The sequence below is a fragment of the Ptychodera flava genome, unplaced genomic scaffold (genome assembly GCF_041260155.1).
Source record: "Ptychodera flava strain L36383 unplaced genomic scaffold, AS_Pfla_20210202 Scaffold_55__1_contigs__length_887147_pilon, whole genome shotgun sequence".
Classification (NCBI taxonomy): Eukaryota; Metazoa; Hemichordata; class Enteropneusta; family Ptychoderidae; genus Ptychodera; species Ptychodera flava.
The window spans coordinates 536,704-557,622 of NW_027248377.1; the positions used below are offsets into that span (position 1 = coordinate 536,704).

At 37.2% G+C, this 20,919-nt stretch overlaps 2 protein-coding genes across 3 annotated transcripts in view; one reads left to right on the top strand and one right to left on the bottom strand.

Annotated features, from left to right (window-relative positions):
• The window catches only part of LOC139128469 (phosphatidylserine synthase 1-like), a 324,577-nt gene that overhangs the window by 9,791 nt on the left and 293,867 nt on the right, over nucleotides 1-20,919 (bottom strand). The gene's annotated exons all lie outside the window — the stretch shown is intronic.
• LOC139128471 (transcription termination factor 3, mitochondrial-like) lies at nucleotides 10,168-19,930 on the top strand. Its single transcript, XM_070694246.1, has 4 exons — nucleotides 10,168-10,190; nucleotides 17,015-17,135; nucleotides 18,038-18,162; nucleotides 18,533-19,930. Exons 2-4 carry the CDS (start codon nucleotides 17,072-17,074, stop codon nucleotides 18,683-18,685), a joined length of 342 nt encoding a protein of 113 aa, XP_070550347.1. The 5' UTR covers nucleotides 10,168-10,190; nucleotides 17,015-17,071; the 3' UTR covers nucleotides 18,686-19,930.

A 20,919-nucleotide genomic window follows, 5' to 3' on the forward strand; every position in this document is an offset into this window, starting at 1 on the left:
ACTTTATACATGTAAAGAGTTGCCGTGTTTCATCCACATTTTACAGAACTTGTAGGGCTACAGAAAGACACCAGTTTGATGTCAAACAAGAAGCAACTTTAGTTTTCAAGGCAAGTGCATTTACTTTCACTCCCTGAATTGGCATCACTTGTGATGGTTTTAGAAAGTGTGTGTGTGTGTCAATAAACTGGTTCATATGAGCTTTTCAAGGTCATGTGTGACAGGAATACATGATGAATATATACTCCCAAGAAACCTTTCTGGGTCATAGATTTACCCAGTGTACTGGCATTCCCTAGGGCATCCAAAAGACACTGCCTGAATAGATAAGTATAGATAGATAGGCTTGATTAAACTCAGATTTTTATCATAGTGAAGAAGCTGCAACAAAGAATTTACCTGTAAAGCAAACATAGCAGCTGTTATTACTGAATTTAATGAATTGAACATAAAAAAGATGCAGTATCTGTATATGTAAATATACATAACCATGATGCATCAGTCACTGTTTGTTCATTTTGAAAACTTCTTCAGTTTTGGGAAACTTCAGAGCTGACTGTACTGTTTATTTTTTTCTGAAGAAACGGCTAGGATTCAACAGAAGTGAATGTATACCGGTATGCCTAAATATATGGAAGTCATAATGTTGAGGCAAAAAACAAATAAATTGTGCTGTTCCGATAACATAGTTTTCAAAAATAGGGTAGGTAGGTCGGCAATAATTTTGTTTTTCCAAAATATTTTTATTTTTAAATAGCCATGTTTCAGGGGTTCAAGGCGGTCAACACTAGCCATACTTCTAGAAAATGTATCACACATATAAAAGGGGAAAAAAAATAAAAGACATCCTCGTTCAAGCAAAAATCAAATGCCTTTAGCTAATTTATGCGTGGGTGAAACTGGTTGATATTTTCAACATCTACTGTGGGTTTATGAGTTATTTCAGCTACTACCAGGGTACAAGACCAAAACACACAAACACGTGATTTTACAGGGTTTTTCTTTCTTTTTTTTACTTCCGTGTTTACTGATATGTAGCTCTAACTGAAAAGTTTAGGGTCGGCAGGTAAAAAAGTAGGGTAGCATGGTAGGTCGGGTTATCGGAACAGCACAATTTTTTTGTTAGGTCTGAAATGACATGAAGGGAAACTGTTGGTGCTGTATTATGGTACACCCCTGCTTTCTGCATGTCCTGCTTGTCATACTGGCAAGTATTTATACCAGACATACAGTTCAAGACCACAACGAGTCATAATCGTGACCGACTGACACAGTGTAACACTGCAAACTGAGTCATTCTCTTGCCGAGTCAAAAACATATAAATTTTTCTTCTATCAGGAGGGATTTCACACTGGCTGAGTTACCAACAACCCAGATGCATGGTATTGGTAAATACACCTCAAGGATCAACAGCTACATGTACATGTACATCTGTTATGTAGAATACATGTACGTCAATACATATACATGCATTAATAATTAAATTGTTTATGCATTTTTCGAGATAAAACTGGATGCATACCGGTATGTGACATTTAAATGATGCCGCAAAGAGTAAATGTGAAAATCCATTTGGAAATTAAATTTTTACAAACTCTTGAGCTAATTTATGCGTGGGTGAAACTGGTTGATATTTTCAACATCTACTGTGGATTTATTAGTTATTTCAGCTACTACATGTACCAAGGTACCAAACCAAAACACTACCTCTATTGCTTTCATAACATTGCTGGCAAGTGCTACATGTATAACTTTCCTTCTTACAAAGTGGTGCCAGTGATAGAGCAGTGAAATAAGCCGGCTGATCAGGACCTACTCTGAGTGACTGTATTTGAACTGATCTGAAAAATAATTTTGCAGTGTTGATGAAGAAAAGCCCTCATCTGCTACCAAATGAACTGATTATAAATGATCTAAAAGGTAATTCTGGTATTTCTCCTCATAGCCTGATGCCTTAATGATTGGGGAGGGTGGGGGGGGGGGGGGTAGGTGTAATCATGTTTTACCTGATCTGCAACTAACAGTTCTACTTTCATTTATGTACTGTATTTCGAAAAGGAACTACTTTTTAGCTCTATCAGGGTAGGCTTCATTCTAATATCTGCTGGGCAAAATACAAATGCAAGTGTTTACTTTTCTAATGATAAACAACATGTAGATGAGCTCTGCAAAGCAAATTGGACACTTCATCGAATTCAAGTGCATTTTAAGCGATGTTTCAAGTCATATTTGTGTATCGAAAACGATTTTATTACGGAACACCACTGTCCAATAAATAGCAGCACCAATGATGTATATGTACATGTAGGTCTCCCTCCAACTCTTTCAAAACATACCAGTACGATACATACCCGGTACTCTTCAAAATAATTGCTTAAAAAATACCGTCAATGACGCTGTACCTTCTCTAATGTGTGGCCAGGTCAGGTAATTGGTTGTTGGCATGGAGTTGTTGGTAAATAGTTGATGATGTAGGGGCATGAGGTGGGATATGGACCAAAGAACCCAAAAGATGATTAAATACATCAATCAAAAAAATTCTAAGCTACAGTTAAACTGCCTAAAGATAGTTCAATGCGGAAAAAAGTTAAACAATTCAAGAAATAAGAATTAACAGTCCAAAATAGTAATGACGCACTTCCTTACTGACCTGAGTGCATGTGAAATACACAACCTGGCATCTGTAAATTAAATGTATACCAAGTGATCATTTCCAGTCACTTTTAACTGTTTTTAATGGATTTTCTGGTCTTGTGTTTGTATAACCTCATGGCTGATAATTGTCATAGTATTGAAAAAAAATTGAAAGTGAAGAAATTACTGTATATTTATACAGGCATATTTTCCTTGAAATACATGACCGTGTAAAGAATATATGCTAAAAGTGTTTAAGAGTAAATTTCTTTCAAAAAATAATTTAATTTGTGACCAAAGGATTTTATTCTTTGAGTTTACAAATTCAAACATTGCAATTTGTTCAATCATCTTGTGCAGTGCAAAATTTATAAAATGACTGAAAAACAAAAAAATTGGCAGAATTACAGTCTTTGTGATGTAAAAGTATGGGTTGACATCACGATAACTGTTAATCTGTTTGAAGTACTAATATACTATAATTTAAAAAAGAAAATTCATGCAGAAACGGTAAATATATTGTCCGCAATGTAGTGTTAATTTTGACTTTACATCAAAATATGCCTTTGCTGGATACCAAATATATAGGGCGAAATATTAAAATCAGCCATGTTCAGCAAAATCCACACAACAGCATTATCCACACAACAGCATTGATCCTTTTCTAATTTGATTTGATTTGCTTATGTTATCCTTGTATGACAGTCAGTACAATATGGAACTTGAACACAACACAGTGAATAAGTATGCTGTAAATGAAATGGTGTGGCTGCATCCACATGCAGCAATAGGAGTGCCTTTGTCTCTCACCCCTCATTTCCAACCTGTCCCATCCCTGAAAAAATAGTTTGGTCTTATATTTATAATGTTAATAATTTCTGTATTTGTTAAAATGTGCGCATCTCAAAAACTTTTGATCATAAACATTTTCATTGTGTTTTATAGCTGACCAATCAGTTAACCTGTTTATTTTGAATATTTGCGCATTTTTCCTCAGTATTTGACATTTTCTGAATACCTTCTTATTCAGTTTGTCATTTTCTAAAAGTTTAAATGCTCCATTGTGTGGTCAAGCTTTCCACAAGCATCAAATGTGGTACTTCATATAGTAGGGTCTGCCTCTAGAGGGCGGGCATCATGAACACTCCTGTGTTTGTTGGTTAAAGCGCAGTGGTCGTCGCGCTGCGCATGCTCCTGAGGGGGTCCCCCTTGTTGACAACATATCCGAGAATGCCGCATGAGGTTACAGGTTGAATATTATGTTTGCGATATTGTCGCTGATATGGCGGCTGATTTGTCACAAGCATACCAACTTACCAAATCTAACACGCAATAAAAGGTCAATCAATCTAAGTTAAATATCTTCTGAATTACACGCTGGATTGAGATCACATTTGATCAATGATTTTCTTGAATCAGTTGAATGGGGCTCGCTCGAGCCATGGAGCTAAACACTACCCGTACGCGTGTATATGCCACCAGACTATCAATGACAGGGCTCTGGTCTACGACATCGCTAGCAAGGACGAGAACTTTCATTTCAAGAGGCCCAACAGGAGTACAATTGACAAAAACGCAAGCTACAGAAATCTACAGCTCGCAGAGCAATGCCCGCTGCAGCTAGAAGCATCTGTTCCGTGGTCTGCATGAACGTGTGTGTCAAGAGAACCGGGTATATGGCGCGCTACACTCGGCTGTGGACTCCACTACGAAGTTTACCCCGTTGGGGGTGCAAACGAGAATTCCGAGTACAGATATCAAGTCAAGCGAAGGACCTTTCATAGGTCTTCTTGTTATGTGGGGGTTATCTCATTTGAAAGAGGATTCAGACCTACCCGGCAATCAGGAGGTACAACAACGAAGTTTGCCTAGCACCGGTAGGCCTACACTAGCTAGCCGTTGGATCTCTGCCATGACCGTGCACAGGATCTCTCAACACGTCCCTATGTGTAGCCGTGCAATTTCCCGGCCAAATGCCGCGAAAACCCGCTCGTTTTGTCTATTGTGTCCTTGCCATGTATTACTAGAAGAAGTAAGAAATGGTGATCAACAGTGGGTCGTGGGCCAAGTCGTCGCGGGGCCGGTACATTGTGCAGCTGGTTGTGGGACCGGATCCCCTTATATCCGTGTATGTCAACGCGGTGACCTTCTCCATTATCGAAGCAACAACACCTTCCGTGTGCTGCTCTGGCTTGCCGATCATGGTCTTGAGTGTAATGTTTGTGTTAGGCATTGTGCTTGTTGCTGGTCTACATATATATACAATGTTGATCATTTTAGTGATGTATTTTTACCGTGCTGTACATAGCATTGTGTACAACCAGCGTGACCGCGCGCGATCAAACCCATTTGTTCACTGTGACTGCGTGCCGTAAACTCAGCGTCATAATGTGCAGAGTGTCTCAATGTTTATAGCCTTACATAAGTTTATATACAGAAATACACCACTGAAGTTCGTTTCCGATCTTAATATTTTACTATTGCGTGATGTTGAGTCTTACAAAGGCGTTAACAAAGTGAGGGACCGCTCCCATCTCACTCCCATTGAATTTGACAAGACTTATGTTTACAAACATTTATGTTTATCAACAAAAAAATCGCGCACGCGCAGCGCGACGACCACTGCGCTTTAAGTAATCCACGTAAACTTCTGATTGTACAGTAAACATTGAACATGGCCGACGTCCGATTTTCCTGTCTAAAACTTTCACTCATTTTCGTTCATATGACTCTGAAACTCCAGGAAACGATTGGGAAGAAAGGGTTATCTTGAAATATTGAGGTACTCGCCGATATTTTGCAAAATTAAATGAGAAAAATGCAAGGAAAATGCCTACAGGCTTACACAATGACAGTTTTCAGACTCGGAGGCATATGATCATCTCTGCAGATATGCAACAGGCCCAGATCACGTGAGGCCATGAGGGATATCCACGCAACTCAGTACCAACACTAGCGCTCACAGAGTGAGCAAACACAAAGTGAGTACCCCTAACGTCAGCTCAGTAGTCTGTAATAGATTGTAGTCAACTAAGAAACCTTGGAGAAAGGCTTAACACTGTGGCTATGCCGCTAAGTCCCTTTTGATTTTTGTCATAGCTCAAAATCGTTCTCCCACACCTCAACCTGAGCCACGAACACCCGCACCAGTTTATGATATGACCCATCACAATGGCATGACGTCAACGGATCTTGACAGACGGAAGTCTTGACAGACGGAAGTTCTTGACAGCAGCATATTGGTTTTCAACTCTAATACCTTCTCTGTCTATAAATAGACACGAGAAGGTAAAAACCCAACAAAGCTATTCCTGATTCTTCTTTCTGTAACCTTCACACTAATAAAAATTGCTTGTGGAAAAGAATAAAAGGATGTAGGCACATCCAACTTATTCAATGTATTTTTCACATTGCATATTGAAATATTGGAAATGCCTCTAAGTTGTACAGGAAATGACAAAACTTATTATGAGTTTTACTGGTACATGTATCACACTTCACACTTCCCTTATTCAAATTGTCAGAATATCAATGATCAGATTGAATAGAATAGAAAAGGAAAAGAATTTAGTAGAGTAGAACAGAATAGAACATAGAACAGAAAAATAAGTTGACTTAATTTGAAGGATTACCCACAACCTAGTAAACTCAATAGTTGGAATACAAAAGTTGAATAATCTACCGGTATATAATTATAAACCCCTCATCTGGCAATGCCTTTCTCTTACACCATAGACAGTAGAAGCTTCATCTACAATACCTAAAGTTTGGAGAACTTCAAATACCCCCGGTAGTTACTTCAATGGAAAGAAATCTGAACATTATTATACCGGTAGTACATTATACACATGATGTGTACATGTACATGTATATGAATATACCGTTATGAGATTCGCTCCGGCTGGTTAGGTTTTTTCAATCAGAGTCAAAGTAACTCTTCGATAGTTAAACAGTTCATTCTGAACAATAGCAAGGACATGGATGACCAGCCAACAATCAATAATGTGTTGAATAATTTATCATAAAAATCATGATTGAGGTATTAAAAATGAATCAAGTGTGGTAATACAGGGATGCTGAAATCTAACTGATTAAACAGTTAGCCGTGATGGATGATTATTATTACTTTCACGGTATTTTTTGGTGAAGCCAGTAGTGTGTGTTTTGCATTGCTTTTGAAGTTGATGCCACTTTCTTCATATTCTTAATGAACATACATGTAGTGGTTCTCCGTTAACTGACATTACTGAAATCAATAATGTGCTGGGGATGTTATGTACATGTAACATGCATTTATATACCAGTATATGCACTGTATGCTTTTATAGATAATATCCTAGTATGTCTACTCTATATGATAAAGAATGCAGAGAATGCAAAGGTGAGAGAGCAACATGCGATGTCCCATGGGTTTAAAAGGAATACCATACATGAAGCATACCAGTATGTGTATACGCATAGCATCTATCGGTACTGACTTCAGGTCACTATAGAAACATACCCTTGTCTTCAGCATAAAATAGTCAGGTAAACAGAATACTTTGTAATGGCAACCTGGGCTGGCAATGTAATTTTTTAAACCTAAGGTACATGTAATCAGTTATTTACAGACAGTAAAATTAATCAAATTTCTTCAAAAAATTTAACATCGACTTCATTTCAATGGACGAACTTTAATAAAAATAACTCATTACCTAAATACTGCATTAAATTTGATTACAATTATGAATATGTTAAAACACATTCAATGGATTTAGGATGCTATTAGCCACTTTGAAATATTTTCAGCCAAATTAAAAAATCTAGCAGTACAATTCAGTGTTCTCCCCAGAGCTATTATAGAGTGGTGGCCGCCACTCTATAATTTTTGGTAAACAATAGAAAATCATTACCATAACAATTACATTTATTGTTATGCAAATTAGCCGCCACTCTATCAGAAAATCCTGGGGAGATCACTGCAATTATGCCATTTGCTGCGATATTAGTAAAGTTGATCTGGCTGTCTGTCTCAGTATGGCTGCACAAGCAATATTGGTGGTATTTATGCATATCACCAGTATCAACCTTTTACTTGTTCTAAAGACATTTGCATGACAACCTGGAATTGAAAAGCTAATCAACTTCTATAACTTGCATGAACTATATGTTGGAACAGATGGGCTTTTTAAAAATTAAATCTAGATTTTTTTGGTAATATTTTGATGAAATGAAGACTCCATTGAAATTACAACACAATTTAATATCAAAGTCTATGTCATCTCCCTGCTTACTGCTGAGGAAAATTTGAGTACAATTAATTGTGGATGTACCGGACAGTTTTGGTGGTATTTATGCATATGGTATAGACCATCACCAGTACCAATCTTTACCTGTCCTAAAAACATTTGCATGACAACCTGAAATTGAAAAGCGATCAACTTCTATAACTTGCATGAACTACACGTTGGAACAGATGGACTTTTTAAAAATTAAATCTAGATATTTTTGGCAATATTTTGATGAAATGAAGACTCCATTGAAATTACAATGCAATTTAATATCCAAGTCTATGTCATCTCCCTGCTTACTGCTGAGGAAAATTTGAGTACAATTACTTCAATAGTCAGATAAAAGTTTTTTTCTTGCTCATCGATCTAGAACATAGATGTCACTAATCTTAGAATGACAAATATATTGTTAATTTTTTCACTTGGTAAAAGAAATGCAAAGGTACAAAAGATTGGCAGGAAATTATCACTTTGAATTAAACGTAGGGCAGGTGTTCAACTTTATAAATTAAGGTCAAGTCTCAACTGCAACTTTTGAAAGCTTGGCTGGGGCTTATGAAATGTTAGGTAACATCATCTTTTACAAAATTGCTGGTGGTTGGCTGGGACACTTTCAATTTCATTGTCACCATGATGGTTAAAATACATATAATTTGAATATCAAAAGAGAATTGGCTAGTTCAAGGAGGTAGCTTATGTTGCACTGTACAAGCATACGGATACTATCTCTTCTGATTGGCCTTTCATTCATATACATCATAGATATTTGTGTGATGGGAGGGGGTGTGTGTGCTGAAGTTTAGGGTGCACAGTACACCTGCACATGACAACGTGCAATGTGAACACGACCAATCGCAGAAGTGAACAAATGTGGTCAACTTTTACAAGTCAAAGAAACGATTACGATCATGATCAAGTGGGTGGCCACAGTTGAAAAGTTAGAAATCACAAATAGTAATTACTTGTGCCGAGACTTTGGTGAAAAGTACGAGCGAGTGTACCCATCAAGTCTTTCATAAAATCCCATGAAATAATCATAGGTCACAAGTCCTATTGTCTCTGTCAGTATCATCATCATCAGGACGGATTTTGGCAAGAATTCCTTTAAGCCCCCTCATACCTTGAAATCACTTTAATTGCAGACTTTCTTTGGAAGAACACATCAAATACAACTTTTGGAGGGAAGGTTAGGGTTAGTTTTAGGGTTTGAATACTTATTAAGATCATCCCTAAGGAACATGTCTAGCAAATATCAAAGCTATCAGACTAGTAGTAGTTTTTGAGACACAAATTTTTTGGCCAAAATGGTAAAAATTGCCCGAAAAGTGCAGAATTGCAGATTTCATCATAATTTCAACTTAAGAGAACCTCTAGGAACCTCTATACCAAATATCAAAGCTATCAGACAAGTAGCAAAAGTAGTAAAATTAGCCTCAAAAATACAAATTTTCATATTTCATCACAACTTACACAATCTAATTAAAGTCATCCCTGGGGACATCTACTCCAAATATTAAAGGAATCAGACTGGCCGTTTTGAAGAAAAAGCTTGGGAATGTAAAAAGTTGATGGACGTTGAACGACGGACGACAGACGACGGACGCCGCCACACATCCACCTTATGCTTCGCGTCGCTGACATCGAAGCTAAAAAGTGAATCGCTTCAAAAATACCGCACTTGTATATTCTACCTGTAACCATTAACACACAATAATTTTCGGGCAATGCCACCGTAATATTATATAAGAACTGAGCAGGCAAATCTATATATAGTGTATCAACCGTAAATCCCACACACTATGCCGAGATGTCAATCACTATATTCAAAGATGAACCAAAACGTTTACCTTGTAAATGCGAAGTATACGGCTGTAAGTACAGATACCGACAGAAGTGTGATTGTGTGCGGTTTGTAGAAAAATTCTAGCGTAATATCGTCGACTTGCTGCTCGTTGATGAGTGGAAAATGGTCACTTAATTCTGAACCTGAGCGACGATGTCCCTTCCTTGCCATTGCTCTTGCTTGTTCGGCAGAATAAAAAAATGAATAAAAGGCCCCTTAACTTTGCGCTAAACGTAAGATTATGTCGATATTTAACTGCTATTGTGAGCCAAGAATAGTGGTAATATTTAGAGGGATATTTTCTATTGGAAAACAAACTTCTAAGAAAAAATATTCATTTGCGTCAATACTTCATCCACAAATGATTGAACTCAGTTCTGACAACAGATACTGGACTACTATTACGTAGCAGTTAGGGGGTTCAAAATATGGCGACTTGCAGGTGAGTCATGTGAAAAAGTCTACGGGTTCGTGAAACAGTCTACGGGTTTTCGAACTACTCTTTTTTTGTTTTTACGCGAATGATCACGCTAAGGGAACCGGCATGTACTTATATATTCATTTTTTTGCAAGAATTTAAATAGTTACTGACTTTATTCCTAATAACAAGCTACGGTCATCGGCGCATGATTACATGCACCCACGGTGCATCATGATCATGCACCAACCTAGCTGCAGTTCAGTAGAGTAGCTCGAGGTTTGCCTGGGTATTTTGGTCGGACGGCGAAACCTCGAGTCGAGCTATAGTATACTGCAGCTAGCACCAACCTTGCTGCAATTTCGTAGCCGGAAACTCCCCTTGAAGATTTTTTTGTGTGGGGAGGTGTCCAGGTGCACTTTCCCCCCAAAACTGAGGAGTGATGCCAATGTTCTATTATCGGATAAAACTAAAAGTGCAGTTCGTTCAGTCAGCTTAGGCATGGAGGTACCTACCTCCATGAGTTTAGGGATAGGTTGCAGACCTGTTGCACTACACCCCTTACTGTATGTTGTCGCCAACAACACACAGCAAAGGGAGTGGTAGGGCTTTGGGTCTGCAGGGTGAATGATGTCAACTCCAAATCGCTTCTCTCAGACAAATCAATCAAATTGAGTAACTAATATTCGCAAAATCATTGTTACTGTGTCCCACATGGCAAAATAGCTGCAAAATTGTAGCTTTACGGTGAGGCGGTCGGTGATTTTTGGTTTTTGTGACTTCGCTCACCAGTAGCGCTACAAGGCCGATGGCCCTGGGGAGTATCATATAAGCGCACCCCACTCGACCAGGCGTGTTGATGTTGAATCCAACATATATACTGCATTTGGTCGTACCGATTTATCACTACTGAAGACTAAACAATATACTGCACTAACTTTGTCATTTATGGGGTTTGAAATTTGTTCAAACACGACGATCGCGTTCTGAAACATTTCTGGGAGCCGTCGTTACCAACTTCCGGTAATGGCGGCTCCCACAAACACCGACGCCCCACGCTCAATGTTTTCAGAACGCCATCGGCCTTGTAGCTACTGGTGAGCGAAGTCGCAAAAACCAAAAATCACTGACCGCCTCACCGTAGCACTACAATTTTGCAGCTACATGGCAAAATAAAGGATAAATGCGCCTTTTTGATTGAAGATAAAGGGGACTTGTTTTTGTTTAAATGCAATAAGCTTTCTGCTGCACCAGTAGTTTTCTGAGTGTTTTTTTTTTTTGCATCAAAATTGCTGTTGTAACAGAGATTTGTTTTTTGATGCATTTCCTGTACACATGTGGTCATAGACAGTCTTCTGCTTCACCGGCTGTCAGTGATGCAGCTGAGTGGTTTTACTGACCTTTTAGCCAGGTTAGTACATTATTATACTGCCAGTTGCAAAATTTAATATGATAGAAAGATAACTGAACATAACACAGTCTGATTTGGTTTAGGTTGAATGGAATTGCCATTTTTAACAAATGGCAATTTTATTATAAATGTACTACATTATCTCTTTCCTGGGGGGTTTCGAAGAAAATAACAAAATTTAGATTATGATGGAACTTGAAAGCTGTTCACAACTTTCCTTCCACGATGATTTGAAAATTCTCTCCACCCACACACTAGTTTTCCTCTCTCCCCTCTTCCCACACAGACAACTTGCCGCTGACCCTCTCCTTATGCAGCAGTTCTCAATTGCCCCAACCACATTTCACCCTCTCTATTGACCCAACAGCTGAATCCTACTCTGGGTTTCTTGTTCCACTATGCACACTGAGAAGCAGCAGAATAAAATTTCCTTGCCCACTAATGATAGAAAATTACTTTTATCCAGTACCTGTTTTCGTAAACAGCTTTGTTGCATGGCATCATGTGCGGCCTTTTGCTGTCTTTCCGACTGTTCTTCATGAAAACAGGATGGAACAGTACAGCACATGTGTAGAGCAAGTCAGCAACTGTTTTGACCTGATTTTGGTGAGATTCATACGCAATGTGTTGTTTGACGTCAAATTAAAACATAATATGAAAGGAGAAAGTTTTTAAAAAATTTTGTCCTGTATACCTTATCAACGAATTAAAATGTGTCCTTTGGGTTAAATATATAACATTGTTTTCATATTTAATTAAACCCAGCAATCAGCAATATCGGTAATTTCCCTTATTTCACATGAGAAATTCTGGCGACTTGTTGAATAAATGCTTGTTAGGTTTCTTAAGGGGTGGGAAAACTAATGAGTGTTTTAACTTTTGAGGTGTAGTGCACCTAGTACACAAGTGGTTGTTGGTCACACAGACTATCCAGTGAATGAGTGTCTTTGATGTACAATATACTGTATCTGTCAGGCAATATCACTACTATCATTTCCATACTCCTTCAAGATTTGAGAGCAGCTGGACTCTGAAATGCCATGTGCCATATTACCGCCAAGAACACACAAGTCTGTATGTGAGCAACAATTCAACTGTGTGATACTGGGCTGCACTCCTCCCAGAATCTAAGTTTATGAATGGAGTGGCCTTTGTCGTATATGCAAGGCTATGTATTTCCAAATGTTTTGACACCAAAAATCAGTATAATCCAATCCTGTTCCCATATCAGTTACCAAAAGCTCACACACACGGTCACAGAGACCTGTGAAGCACTGAGCCACATGGTCAGACTTTCTGTTTTCTAAGTGAAGGATGATATTGAAGACTTCCCAGCATGCAAAAAGTCTTCCACAAGTTTAAAACCTTCACCCAGCATTGCAACCACAGCACACACTGATGTGACTCTCAGTAACCATGCATTTTGTTCTCTACAAATAGGTTTTAGTTTCATTGGATTTATGAAGTCTTACAGAAATGGCGGCCAGATGTGTGATGTGTTTTGGCCGATCTATCTCAACAGTGGTACTGAATAGGACATGTGTTACCATGACAATCATGAAGAATATTGCAACACACAGTACAAGGACACATAATACAAGCCATGGAGTACTTTACACACTCTGTACTGGCAGATATCAATGGCTGAAAAACCAGGTGCATTCAGTGCGGTATCTCTCAATGGAAGGTAAATCTTCCCCATTGGCTGGTGGCCAGATGAATGCGGACTTGTCAGTTAGCTCATCAAGTGATTGTGACCATACAAGCAATGAACTCAGAAAGCAGAATGGAGTTATTGATGAAAGGACAGGGATGGTAGACAGCATCATAAAACGTCAGACAATTTTTGAATCCTTGGAAAAGAAGAAAGGTCTTCACAAAGGTGAATTTGCTGATCTGGATGAGCAGCTTCTTGAAAGTATTGAACCTTATATCACTCCTGAACTGCCGCCTTCACCAGTCCTCGCAGCATATGTGGATAAATCAGAAACATTGTCAAATCTTGTCAATTAGGTGTTTGATCTTTCTCAAATTGACAAGAAAGGGACATTCAAAACGTACTGATCAGGTTGGACTTTGACAAGGACATAAAGGAGAAAATTTCATTTCTGCACAGTGTTGGTGTTGAGGATGATAATCTTGGAAAATTCCTCACCAAGAACCCTTTCATACTGACAGAAGAAGTCCAGAGTTTAGAAGCACGAGTGCATTACTTGAAAGCTAAGAAGTTCAAAGATGATGGTATTGCACAAATTATCAACAGAGCACCGTTCTTCTTGAACTTTAGTGTGAGTATGCGACAACCTCTTATGTTGATGAGAATAATATGAAAAAATTATGTATGCAACCCGTTGATATGATTCACTGAATTTTCTGATTTTGTCATTATAAATTTGAAGGAACTGCCATAAGACAGAATCTGATTCCTTGTCCCTTTTGACACAAAAAACAATATATATTGATACCTATCAATAAATAGTGATAATATCACAAACAAAAGCATACACATGTCTATATGTGTACAATAACATTTTATATATCTAAAACTTTCAAAGTCAATTTTAGATAGGTACAACTGCTAAATTTGTGAAAGGTCAACAAATTCCTTGTCGGATTGCTTAAGACCATAATGAATTTCAAGAAACAACTATAGTAATATTTGAGGTAAATGTTCCTACTCTGGAACATTCATGAATGTCAGTTTGAGTTCTGATAACTCTTTCATATACAGCTTACAAGTCCTTTGAAATTTTTATAGGTGCAATGAAAATAGCGCCCTCTGTGGTGTTTTAACCAAAATCCATTCCATTGCAGACTGTATCCCAAATGGTGTGATTACGCTTGATGTCGTAACATGTTCTGTAGAAATAATTACCACAGAATTCCACTGCAATCTGTCATCATACTATTTCATAGTCAGCATTTTGATTTGCACAAATACTGGTCTTTCCAAAACATTTCATTGGCAATGAGCACATCACAGGTCTCAAAAGCTAAAAGATCAGCATCAGTTTTCAAGGAACTTCTTGACCATGAACCTAGAACATAAGATTTCATTAAGGAGACTTAAAAGTGATTTGAATAACAGACAACATTTTCTGTTTTGTGCACCTGTTTTCAACAACAGATCAAAAGATTAGATAATAACTTGGATTTTTTCAACGGGAACTCAGTCTGACTGGTGAGGAGACTAGGCAACTTATCATAAGGACTCCAAAGGTAAGGCCTCATGCAGATATCCTGATAAATCTAATGATCAAGGCTGAATGTGACCACATTTGGGTGTTTCAAGGACAGGTTTGGCAAAATTTAGTAAGCCATAGTCGCCAAGGATTTACACACACAACTTTCTGCCCATGCATACAGCTGTGTTCCCTTTTTCTTATGATCCAAAAGTATACATGGAAGCAAACATTCTTAAAGGCCTGTGTCAGGTGTCAGATGGTCTTGCCAGGAAATTTACTTACTAGATTACAATTTCGATGGAAAACACAGTACTAGAGATTTCCCATAACACATCATGATTTGTACCAATGTAGATTCCCCTGTGAAGTTTACCATGTCTCCCATGTGTAACAAATTCCTGGACTACTGATAGTTGTAAAAATTCTGAAAACGTACTTTTAAGGACACCTTTCTTCTCAATTCCCATTTTAAAGGATTAAGAAAATTGTGCTTGATTGAGAGAGGAGATAGCATTTTTGAGAATTTTCCACTGATTGTGTCCTCAGCCATACAGAATAAAGTTGCTGAAAGTAGGGAGACTAGTTGCACTGTTTTATGAAACAAAAGGATATTGATTTTTTCCAAATAGCAAAACAAAAGAAATTTACATGCTAGCTTTTTTCAGAGAATGACCCCTTCAGTTGGTAATAACGTGCTTCCCAAAACTGTGGCATTTGTAGTACATGTACCTGCAGAATGTGACTTTAATGCTTATTTAACGATTTCTTTGAAATTTATACTTCAATATTTCAACGTACTTTTAATAAATATGATAAATCAATTATCTTGAGACTTCACATTATTTCTTTTATGCAGAACTGAAAAAGTTATAAGAAACTAACATCGTTGGTACAAATCAAACAGCATTGTGGGTAATTTATTGTACTATGGAAAGCAAAAGGCTGTGACACCTCCATATTCCTCTAATAGTGTAGAACAAACCTGGGATGAAGTCCCGGCCTTTTAAAACAAACCAAATGCTCTTCTTTAAAATAAAAACAGTAATGAAGAAGGGTAGACATTGCCATACATTAAAATCCAGAAAGATGAAGAAATGCAACAACATTCCAGTGGAGGATAAGTGTCTCTGTACTTATATCTGAGAATTCAAGTGACTACAAAATGAGATCATTGTTGCCGAGTTACACAAAGCAACTCATTGAGCAGCGTGATGAACAATGCAGCAGGCAACTTGAATTATCAGGGCTGACAGTTTTTTTTATAAAAAAATGTATAAAAAAACAAAACCTTAATACTATGATTGAGCATTCCATCTAAACATGGTTTCCATGATAAATTTTTGCACAACACTCAAACAGAAGTCATACTTTTGTTTGTCATCTGTGGCTCTTTATGCAAATATGCTTTTGTCTCTCATAGCAGTTCTCTCGTGTAACTTTTGATAATCTGAATTTACTGATCTTTAAATTTTCAACATTTTTACTGTGAATAGTGTTTACACCGTAAGAGATATTCTATCAAAGTCACCTTTTGCTACTATGCATTTCTAAGATACATAGGTATATGTAGCTTGCTGTGTTAATGACGTACTAATCTAGTCATCGTGTTAGGCTGTTTGATAAATGCCAGATCCAAATTTGAAGAGAAACCTGTCTACTTCCAGCAGAAAGTTGAGAAAACATTGAGAACATCAGTAATGACATTGCATTTGCCTGTATGAAATTGTTCACTCACACTGATAATTGTACTGTAAAGCTTAATGTACAATGTCAGTTAGACTCTCCACAGTCGCTGTGCCTTGTTTTGTGCGCGCCCACGATGGGCCTGCATTCGAAGGCTACGCTGTGCAGCTGTGAGCACGCGCTGCCAGACACAGCGACTGTCAGTTCTTGCAAGTATATGAATATTCATAAGGGTAGTGACGTCAAAGAAAAACCTATCTAACTGGGCGGAGAGAATATATACTAGTAGCTGGTAGACCTATATACGCGGTATGTTTTTATTTTTCATTTTTAATTTTATTTGGCTATGCTACCTGTCATTTTGTTTTGATTAACGGATGTGTGGAGTTCTATAAAGTACCCGGATCAGGCAGAAATCCGACCGGTCGCTTGCAAGAACGTCCAGACCCTGGGATTCGCGTCGCGTCTCTGAAGGGCGCGCGCGTGTTCCAACAGGGAAGAACGCGAATCGCAGGGTCTCTGCCAGACTAAATGTCAGTATGAGCATGTCGTGTGTTTGAATTCCACAGCTTGTGACTGGGAGCCTGGATACTGTCAAGAGAAGTATATTTTCTCTCAAAGAACAGATGCGATTCTCTGCCAAGGAATGTAAAGCCTTAGTTCTGAGCCAACCCAGAGTTCTACAGACAGGTAATGACATCATCATACTCTTGATATAACATGACATACATTCATATGTTCTGAAAAATCTTCCTACTATAATTTGAAAATGTTCGACAGGGTATGATGACTTAACAATGTTAGAAAAAGAGGTGCGGATACACTGGGTACTGAGTGCAGGCTTTGCGAATGGTCTATCAAGATTATTTATGGCAGAATTTACATACTTCTTGGAAAGCAACTCACAGATTTCTTACACACTTCATCAACTAAAGGGCTTTTCGCTGTAACTTATATCTCTTTCACCAGTTTTGTTCTTTATGTCAATTTCAAGATCTTGTTGTACTCCCTGAAGCATGTTGAAACAGCAATTATTTAGCTTATCAACACGTCATCTATATGTGTACAATCATACAATGCTCTGTTATTGTTCATAGTAAACTTCTAGTCCAAACCAAATTCACTCGTCAACAATATCAGTACAGTCTTCACATGTACAGGCTGAGTTTGTAAGCTCAACACTATGTATCTCAACATGATTTGGGGAGTAGAACAAGAAACTGTAGTTAACATGGAAAACCAAAAAAATTGAAAAGAAATCACAAAAGTTTCAGGCAAAGGCCATTGAAACAGGGTATACTTGCAGTCTTGACAAGCTACTTCTGAAATCTAACTTACCATATAACACATACACAATGCATATCGTCAGTATTGGCTGACTAGAGAATAGGGTGTATGGTATATTAGTCAAGTGTGTACACTCAATCTGCCAACTTCGACTTTGCTGTCTCTGGAGGCATTGAAAAAGCTTGGCATTGTGTATACAACATTTTGTTTATTTTTCACAACGAGAACTCACAAGTGGCAGGTTAGATTCAGTATGCATGTGTACATCTCACAAGTTTGTTTTACAATTCTATTTTCTGTACCAGGAAGATACAAGCTGCTGAGTACTTTTGATTATCTTCATAACACAGTTGGTATAACACATACACAGTTTGTTCAGTTTCCTCAAGTCTTCAGATCAAGTCTTCCAAGGATCAAAGAAAGGCATCAGGTAACTTTCATGTCATGTTTTTTCAAATTGATGATTAGATAATAATATCCAGCAAAAAATCTTTTACCAAAGTGTAGTTGTAGTGACGGTATAGTATGAATGGTACTTCTTTTCAACTTTTGCATAGAAATACTCATCTGAATCCGAAACTTGGAAAGACTATTATATTCTGTAAACAGAAGATTCTTCATAACATGTGTTGAGGGCGCTAAACAGCACCGTAAATCATCTGTTGATATTCACTCATTCATACAAATCCATAAAGCAACTTGCTAGAAACGAGATAACCGTTCTTCCATAGTAGATTTTTCTAAGAATATGAAAATATATTTCTATTCTCAGAATTTTTTTCTTGTCCTTTTTTTCACAGTATCTCGTCAAGTTAGAGCGTGCTCAGTATGATCCTACTAAACCTGGATATATTTCTTTGGAAGCATTGTTCAAGCAACCTGATGAAGTCTTCTGTAAAGATGTTGCAAAGACATCTATCTTGGAATTCAACAACTTCTTAAAAACATTATAGATTGCAGGCACACTGTGTCAAAAATAATCAAACTGTCCTTGCAGAAATAACACTATGTACCACTTCGAAAATCTCATATTGTAAATCTCATGTTGAATTCAAGAAAACATTTCTTTTACATAGTCTAGGGAATCAATGTCAACCATTAATCATTCATGTCATATGAAGGAATGAAGTACATTCATGAAATGTTAATTGCACAAATCAATGTCACATGATGTCATGCATTTTACTGTAATGTAGTACATTGCACTTCATTCACACCAAAGCAGCTGGTAAGGACACACTTCAATGGGCAAAGAGACTCTACCAGGCAAAATAATATTTAATAAAGGGGGAGTGAGAGGGTATACCAGCAGCCTTGTTGTAGAGTCTTTCACAACATGGACCCCGCCCAAATTTAGAACTGCCACCTCTCCTCGTTCAGAAAGAAAACTTTGAAAGAGTGTGTAATGGCTCGAAAACTATGTATCATTACATTGATGTTGCGTAATTAAAATTTATGAGTATTTTGATCAAGGATGTTGTTTCTGATCAATTATAGTAAATGAAAGATTAAAACAATGGTTCAAGCTGCAAATATTATTGGAAAAGCTTAAGTATTAAATATTGGCCTTTAAAAGGTGAACTTGTGCAAACTGGAAGAAATAGTCAGTGTACAAAGAAACTTGCAAGGAATGATGTCCTTGGCACCAATCACTTGCTACAGTTATCTAGTTGTGTATACTAGTATTTGAAGATTTAAAATAATTTGTATTGGCCAATTAGAACCTGTTCACTGAAATGTTACTTAAATCTCGAAGTATGGAAGCAGCTACGGCATTACCATCAATTGAGAGGAAAGAAGAATATTTCCATAGGCTATAATTGAAACTGAACAAATTGATGTCAGCTTTGACATATACAGACAGTATGTTATAAAATTATAAAATCGTGATGCCAACTTATATTATTATTTCAGAATCTCAAGAGGATACAATTTAAAGCTCCTTGTCAATGCAATAATCATCTCTCATACTCCACATCAACATATTTCACTGGACATCCATAGATATTTCTGACAGAATGTAATGATCAGAACTACATTATTTAGTTCAGTTTTAAATGCACCTTTGAGTGTGTAACATGTACATATTTATCAGACACATACTGGAGATCTGGGTTTTTGCTAATTGAAAGTCTGTTTTGCAAAGTGTACTTATGAAGATGAAGTTTCAAATCTAAATAAACAGTATGACAAAAATCTGTTTCTGGGTCCTGGGCTCTTTTCCCTAAGAATTCCCTATTATGAAATAAGCAACATGAACTGATATTTACAATACAATTACAGAGGAAAAAGTGATGAGGCAATTTTCATTCTCATTGATGCACCTGAAATTTTAGGTAAATTGTTTCTGGCAAGTGATAGAAAGTATGCTTTGAAACTTGTGCACATAAAAAAATTACAAAAGACATCAGGGACACTTAAAACAATTGACATTGCCCTTGTAACTTGGTAGTACAGGTAAGGCACTATATTTTTGCTGAGATTATCCCATTATTGTAAAATATAGCTATATGCGTATTGGCTTCAGGTTTGTTGACAAATATATGGCTGCAATTTGGACACTGCTACTAAAATTCAGACATGACTGCTCGATGCAACTTGCTGATGTTGCAGCTGTCGCTGTAAGTTTCTAGTGTTCATTGTACTTGGTAGTTGATGGTTCATCATTGTCTTTTAATTGTTCTTTAATGCATATTCAAAAAACAATCTAAATTTTCAGATAAATTTTTAGGATTGTAATTCAAAATTAGAAATTCCTCAGTGTACATTAATTTCAACAGGTTACTTTTAAAAGTAATATGGTAGATTTAATGAATGTTTTCAAAATCTCTTTTTGAAAACACATTTCATGAAGGAGTTTTAGCATATACTTTACTGCACCACAGTCATGTAAGGTCGCAAGCCCTACCTTTATATTTGGGTTAAGAGGTCACTATGAAAGCTTTTCATGTTTAATTGAGGATTGGTGATTTTTTTGCATTTCATAAACATCTTAAATTCTACAGATACATTGACAATACTGGGCATTTCAAAATGTTACAAGTTCAAAGATCAAACAAAAACAAAAAAACTCTGCCTAATTAGTCTAATTATAGGCAAAAAGAGTGTATGTTGGTCCAGGAGAGAATTTGCATTGGGTCAAGTGTCCTTGTAAGTTGTTAAATGCGTTCTGGCTATCGACAAGGTG

Coding starts and splice junctions, on each gene's coding strand:
- LOC139128471 (XM_070694246.1), top strand. CDS start 17,072: ATGCGATTCTCTGCCAAGGAATGTAAAGCCTTAGTTCTGAGCCAACCC. Junction 17,136..18,037: donor ACCCAGAGTTCTACAGACAG/GTAATGACATCA, acceptor TTTCTGTACCAG/GAAGATACAAGCTGCTGAGT. Junction 18,163..18,532: donor GGATCAAAGAAAGGCATCAG/GTAACTTTCATG, acceptor TTTTTTTCACAG/TATCTCGTCAAGTTAGAGCG.